The sequence below is a fragment of the Chiloscyllium plagiosum genome, chromosome 3 (assembly GCF_004010195.1).
Source record: "Chiloscyllium plagiosum isolate BGI_BamShark_2017 chromosome 3, ASM401019v2, whole genome shotgun sequence".
In the NCBI taxonomy this organism is placed as follows: domain Eukaryota; kingdom Metazoa; phylum Chordata; class Chondrichthyes; order Orectolobiformes; family Hemiscylliidae; genus Chiloscyllium; species Chiloscyllium plagiosum.
In genome coordinates, this window is record NC_057712.1 from 113,205,321 (window position 1) to 113,212,599 (window position 7,279).

Sequence of the window (7,279 nt, forward strand, 5' to 3'; positions counted from 1 at the left end):
TGGATTTTAAAATTCTGTCGAAAATATTAACGCTGAGGTTGGAGAAAGTATTGCCTTCTATTGTAAAGGAGGACCAGGCAGGTTTTATTAAACGTCGCAGGTCCTCTAACAACATTAGAAGAGCACTGAACATGGTCCAGATGTGTCAGTAGGGGTTGAGTTCGAGCTAGGTAGTCTCCCTAGACGCAGAAAAAGCGTATGACTGAGTGGAACGGCTATACCTTTTTTATCTCCTGGAATGGTTTAGTCTTTGGGGCGGCAGTCGGGGGGCACGGTTTCGCCAGGTGAGTGGCAGTATTATATAATGATCCTAAGGCAGCGGTTATCTCCAATAGCATGAGGTCTGACAATTTTAGTATTGGTAGAGGTAGCCAGCAAGGATGCCCTCTCTCACCGCTGCTGTTTACATTAGTGATTGAGCTGTTAGCAGAGGCCATCCTGAGGGACCCCAATGTAGTTACTCCAGAGATAGGGTCAGGAGGACAACACCCTTTATGCAGACAACACCCTTCTTTTTCTATCTAAGCTGACAATATCTGTGTTTTGTTTAATACAAAAGGTTAATTTATTAGGACAACACCCTTTATGCAGACAACACACTTCTTTTTCTATCTAAGCTGACAATATCTGTGTTTTGTTTAATACAAAAGGTTAATTTATTTGGCTGTTTCTCAGGGTATGAAATTAACTTCATGAAATTGGAGGCCATACCCGTGGGGGATCTTGTGGGAGTACCCGAACTTGAAGGTGGAATCCGATTCCCTTTCAGATGGTCACAGGGAGGTTTTCTATATTTAGGCATTTTTGTTACTCTTGCCTTTGATCAATTATGTAAAGCTAATTTTGTGCACTTGCTGGAGAAGATCAGACAGGACCTTCAGTGTAGAGAGGCTCTACCAATATCTTGGTTGGGTAGAATAGCTCTCGTCAAAATGAATGTTCTTCCTCATTTATTACGTCCCATGCGTCCCTCTGATGCTACCTAGGCAAGCGTTACAGAGATTTAACAGTTGGCTTGGTTCTTTCATCTGTTGTCACAGGAGACCTCTTATTAAAGCAAGTATGGTGCACCAGAAAACGGTTACTTTTTTAGAGGTAATGGTGGCCCTTCTTGAACCATACTGATGCAGACTTGTCGGCCATGTTGATTAGAGCCTTTGTGTAGCCATGAGGGCTGTGTCTGGCGGGCCGGGTGCCCCTGAGAGGAAGAATCCCGAATAAATACGGGTATGCCAACTGTCGCTCCCAGTGATGGGGAGCTTTGGTGGGGCTGCGCTGAGTGCTGTAATTTAACTTAGTTCAATCTAATTCAATTTAGTTTATTTTGTTTAATTATTTATTGAATCATAGTGTGGATAGATCTTTTTTCTCTAATTTGTTTGTGAAGTAGAGTCGTTTTTTTATTGTTGTTGTTGTTATACTATAAGATTGTCACACTATTTTATAGTGATTGTATAATTTCGTAAAATATTCGGAAACTTTTTCAATGAAAAAGAAAGTTAATCATATTGCTGTCCAGAGTCAGTTGTCGGTCAGACCAGGTGACAGTAACAGATTTGCTGCCTTAAAGTACTTCAGTGAACCAACTGGGCTTCTTTGACAATTGACAATAGTTATATGGCCACCAGTAGGCTTGTTTTTAGTTACTTAATACCAGCTGCATGGTGGAATTTGAACCTCTGTACTACACGAGTAATCCCAGTGTAGTGTACTATATCTCCCCGTATGGATTTTCTTCTGTTTCGAAGAAGAGTCATTGAAACTGAAACATTGAAACTCTTTTTCTCCAGAGATGGTAGTAAGCCTGCTGAGTTTTTCCAGCAATTTCTGATTATGATTCTGATTTCCAGCAACTGCAGTTCTTTGGTTTTTTATTTTTTATTTTGAAAGTACGACACCTAGTGTTGGGGGTGAGAATCGCGTAGCAGTAAATGGGAGTTTGGTTTGTATAAAAAAAAGTTGCTAATTCACAAATCGCGTTCCAGACAAATCACACTTAATAAACGAACGTTCTAGGAGAACTACCTGTACTTAAAATTATCAGAGTTAGCAGACAGGCTGAGAGACATTTCTTTGTGTGATGTGTTATGAGGGTAAGAACAGCTTTGTAACAGTTGAGCTGAATGCCAATGCATGCTCTGTGATACCTACACTCCTTTAATTTGATCCTCTTGAGCATTCCATTTTAAATCATTCAGCTGCTAATATCCTAAGCCCTGAAATCCCTTTCCCAAATCTCTTTATTTCCTGTTTTGAAATACACCTTAAGAGGTACATCTTTGATCAAACTTTAATATCTCCTTGCATTGCTCAATGTCAAATTTGGATTTATAACACTTCATTAGAGTACCATGCGAGGATTTATTTCTTTAAAGATGCTATATACATAGTTGTTGTTGAAAGGTGATTGATCTGAAATATTAATTTGGTGTCTCTCTTCAAAAATACCATTGTATCTATTATGTATTTCTGACATGTTTTTGTTTCATTTCAATTAATGTTGTGATATTCATCTGTAATTATAATAGATAATCTGTTCTCATGCAATTATAAATAAATTCTATTTTTTGTAACAATTCGATAGGTGGCAAAGATGATTAAAAGCTATTCTCAACATGATTCTGGCCAATTTTAATTTTGATTGCTTCACAATTGTTCTTCTTGGTAAATGTGCTATGGCTTGTTTCCCAGGACCTACTTTGTGACAAGTCTGGTGTGATGATGGACAATACTCTGTGAAGCAGCTCTCAGCAAATCTTGCCTGGCTGGTTCCGTCCTTCTTTCTTTTTCTATAAATACTTTGCAGGGAATCCTGAAGATGAATAAATGTTATTTCATTGCCATCAATTCCTTTTTCTCACTCTATAAATTACCTATTTTGAAATAATTTTAGATTATTCATTCCAATTTTAGGTTATGCATTGGATCCAACGGTAGACCACAGTGAGGGAGCAGGAGGGGCTACGTATATTGGTAGTGTGGAAGATGCTGAGAAGAATCAAGGTAAATGCTTTTGTTCAAATGTATTTTGATAACAGGCATTTCATTTAGTTACATTGCTTTGGTGCCTGATATATGTCACAAGGGCATGTAGCGAACAAAATGTGCTTATTAGAGTCTAATTTTATTGTTCATTTTTCCATCCTGAGGCATGATGCTCTGATATATTGTTTCATTATTGATTTCACAAGTACTTGTGGTTCTTGCTTCCATCCCGTCCTCTACCTGGCTTTCTTTCTCGTCAGCAATGACTCCCTCATAAGTTGCAATTACTTTTATGTACCTTGTTTTAAGTACTCATCATCCATGTACTTACAATTGACAGCTTCACAATTGACCCAGTCATGTTCTAAGCTGCCATTCACACAGAAGCTCGCTTATAACACCTTGGCCTCTCTTCTCTTTACCTAATCCAAGGCTACTGGAAATTGTTGTAACTTTAACAGAGAGGAGGTAGCTCAGCATAAGTTTTTTTTTTGTTTTAATTCATTCATGGGCAAAGCTGGGCCAGTATTGATATGCATTCCTAGTTGCTCTTGGGAAGGTGGTGGTGAAGTGCCTTCTTGAACAATTATAATCCATGTGCTGTAGATAGACCTACAAAACCATTAAGGAGAATTCCAGGATTTTGACCCAGTGATACTGAAGGGAGAGCGATATATTTCCAAGTCGGATAATGAGGAACTTGCAGGTGGGGTGTTCCCATGTATTTGCTGTCCTTGTCTTTCTAGATGGAATTGATTGCGAGTTTGGAAAGAGCCTTGGAGAATTTCTATAGTACTAGACAGGCTTTGTAGAGTCAGGGAGGTACATTATTCACTGCAGGAGTCATAGCCTCTGACCTGCTCTTATCACCAATCTATTTCTGTGTCAAATACAGATGAGTTTCTGATCAATGATAACCCCTAGATGTTATAGTGGGGTATTCAGTGATGGTAACACCATTCAATATGAAGGGACAATGGTTAGATTCTGTCCTGTTGGAGAATGTTCTTGCCTTTCATTTGTGTGCCATGAATGTTACTTACCACTGCTGCACACAAGCCTGATTTTGGGGCAGCACAGTGGCTCGGCAGTTAGCACTGCTGCCTCAGTGCCAGGCACCTGGGTTTGATTCCAGCCTCAGGCGACTGTCTGTACAGAGTTTGCACATTCTCCCTGTGTCTGTGTGGGTTTGCTCTCACAGTACAAAGATGTGCAGGTTAGGTGGATTGGCTGTGCTAAATTGCTCATAGTGTCCAGGGAAGTGCAGGCTAGGTGCATGAGCCCTGGGAAATGCAGGGTTGCAGGGATAGGATAGAGGGATGGATCTGGGCAGAGTGCTCTTTAGAGGGTCGATGTGGACCTGATGGGCCGAATGGCCTGCTTCTACACTGAAGGGATTCTATGATTATTAAGATCTTGCTGCATTTGGGCATGGACTGATTCAGTATCTGAGGAGCTGGAAACAGTGCTGAACATTGTGCAATCATGAGCAAACATCCCCACGACTGACCTGATGGAGGGAAGGTCATTGATGAAGCAGCTGAATATGATTGGGCCTTAGGATACTACCTTGAGGAACTCCTGCAGAGATGTCCTGGAGCTGAGCTGACTGACCTCCAACAAACACAACCATCTTCCTTTCTGCCACATAAAACGCCAACCAAAAATCAGAAATTAAACATGGCCTTTCCTTGCTTTTACAGTTTTAAAGACTCATGGTACAGAATTTATGAATGCCTGGGACCCATTTTTGGGTTCCATCGGTGCCTATGATGCCTTTGTACACTTTGGGAACATTGTGTCAGTAACATGATTGCGTTCTCAAAATATTCAGTAACTTGGTTAATGAGGCTAGTGCATTTGATCACCACTTCAAATGTCAGACTGTTCACAGAAGCAAAACGTCTTTGAATCCAAGACGAGTAGACAAGTTGGATCCATAATTGGTGCCAAGGCACAAAAATAAAGGCATTTTATTGTTTAGTTAGTGTTTTTTTTCCCTGATGAGAAGGCTGTTTCCACTAGGCTCAGTACTAGTCTTTTGTTCTTTCTGGTATATATATCAATGATTTGTTATTGAATGCACGGGAACTGATTTTTAAAGATTGTATTTGATCCAAACGTTGGCTGTTTAGTTGACAATAAAGAAGAAAGAGGATGACTACAAGGATATGTATTGAACTAGCCAGATGAACTGAACATTGGCAATTAGCGCTCAGTCAGGAAAAGTGTGAAATAATGCATACGGTGTGCAAACTCCTGAAATTAACAAGTAAATAAGTTGGTCAAGAAAATGTGTGGGATGTTTGCTTTTATTAACCAAGGTATAACTGAAGGAGTATAAAACACTAATTCGATCTCAGCTGGGGTACTGCATGTTATTTTGGTCATTGAACATTAGAAAGAAGTGATTGCATCAGACAGTCGAGATGAGATTTACAAGGATGTTGCCAAAAATGGAGAATTTTAGTTATGATAGAGGATTGGATAAGCAAAGGTTGTTTTCTCTGGAACAAAGGGGCTGAAGGGAGAGTTTTATTGAAGTTTATAAAATTTTGAAGTGTTGATACAAAGAGATAAAAACGTTGTTTTCCCCTTGGTTGAAGGGCCATAATCAGGGGATATAGATTTAAGGTAAGAGGTGAGAGTTTTTGAGGAGTTTTAAGAGAAAATATTTCATCTAGAGTTGGTGGTGTCCTGGAGCTCACTGTCTGAAAAGTAGACATTTTCATAAAAATAATTAAGAATGAACTTAAAGCGTATCCTTTAAGGACACAGACCAAATCTGGAAAGTGGGATTAGGTTGAATGACTTTTTGTTGGCCAGTGCAGACACAGTGGGTTAAATGGTCTCCTGTGCTGTATAATTCTGTGAAATCATATTTTTAGAGCATTATGTTGCATATGGTGAATGTCTGCTAAAAATATGACGTCACTGCTGTTATTTTGGAACTCAAGACTCCAAATTATGTCCGACCAATCACAAATGTTTAACTGCACATTCCACAGTAGAGTGGACCAATCCCCCACCAAGGGAAACATCTTAACCTGCATCTATTCTGTCTATCTCATTCAATGGACTTCAATGAGTAATTGTTTGAAACTAGAGAATACAGGCCCTGTTGCTGCAGTTTCTCTTTAAAAGACAGTCCTGTCACTCCACCAAAAAAAATTTATTAATCATGTTGTGTGGCACTATCACCGTGCTAAATGTGATAGACTTTAAGCAGATCTCGCACGGTGGCACAGTGGTTAGCACTGCTGCCTCACAGCGCCAGAGACCCTGGTTCAATTCCCGCCTCAGGTGACTGACTGTGTGGAGTTTGCACATTCTCCCCGTGTCTGCGTGGGTTTCCTCCCACAGTCCAAAGATGTGCAGGTCAGGTGAATTGGCTATGCTAAATTGCCCATAGTGTTAGGTAAGGGTAAAGGTAGGGGTATGGGTGGGTTGCGCTTCGGCGGGTCGGTGTGGACTTTTTAGGCCGAAGGGTCTGTTTCCACACTGTAATCTAATCTAATCAAAAACTGGGTATCCATGAGGCGCTGCAGGTGTCAGAAGCAGAATCGTACTCCAACACAAAAGGATATGGAAGATATAGACTGTAGGGAAATTAGATTAGATTAGATTACAGTGTGGAAACAGGCCCTTCGGCCCAACAAGTCCACACCGACCCGCCGAAGCGAAACCCACCCATACCCCTACATTTACCCCTTACCTAACACTACGGGCAATTTAGCATGGCCAATTCACCTGACCTGCACATCTTTGGATGGTGGGAGGAAACCGGAGCACCCGGAGGAAACCCACACAGACACCGGGAGAACGTGCAAACTCCACACAGTCAGTCGCCTGAGACGGGAATTGAACCCGGGTCTCTGGCGCTGTGAGGCAGCAGTGCTAACCACTGTGCCACCGTGCCGAAATAGATGATGACACCTTGCAAAATGTCCATCTTACAGAGGAGGAAGTGCTGGATGTCTTGAAATGCGTAAAGGTGGATAAATCCCCAGGACCTGATCAGGTGTAGGAAGCTAGAGAAATGATTGCTGGGCCTCTTGCTGAGATATTTGTATCATCGATAGTCACAGGTGAGGTGCTGGAAGACTGGAGGTTGGCTAATGTGGTGCCACTGTTTAAGAAGGGTGATAAGGACAAGCTAGGGAACTATAGAGCAGTGAGCCTGACGTCGATGGTGGGCAAGTTGTTGGAGGGAATCCTGAGGGACAGGATGTACATGTATTTGGAAAGGCAAGGACTGATTAGGGATAGTCATCATGGCTTTGTGCATGGGAAA

At 41.2% G+C, this 7,279-nt stretch overlaps 1 protein-coding gene across 1 annotated transcript in view; it reads left to right on the forward strand.

The window, feature by feature from the left end:
• Positions 1–7,279, forward strand: part of cdc40 (cell division cycle 40 homolog (S. cerevisiae)) — a 131,530-nt gene that overhangs the window by 44,778 nt on the left and 79,473 nt on the right. The window contains exon 4 of the mRNA XM_043687120.1: positions 2,914–3,003. Within this exon, the coding sequence (XP_043543055.1) occupies positions 2,914–3,003 (90 nt within the window). The remainder of the gene's footprint in view (positions 1–2,913; positions 3,004–7,279) is intronic.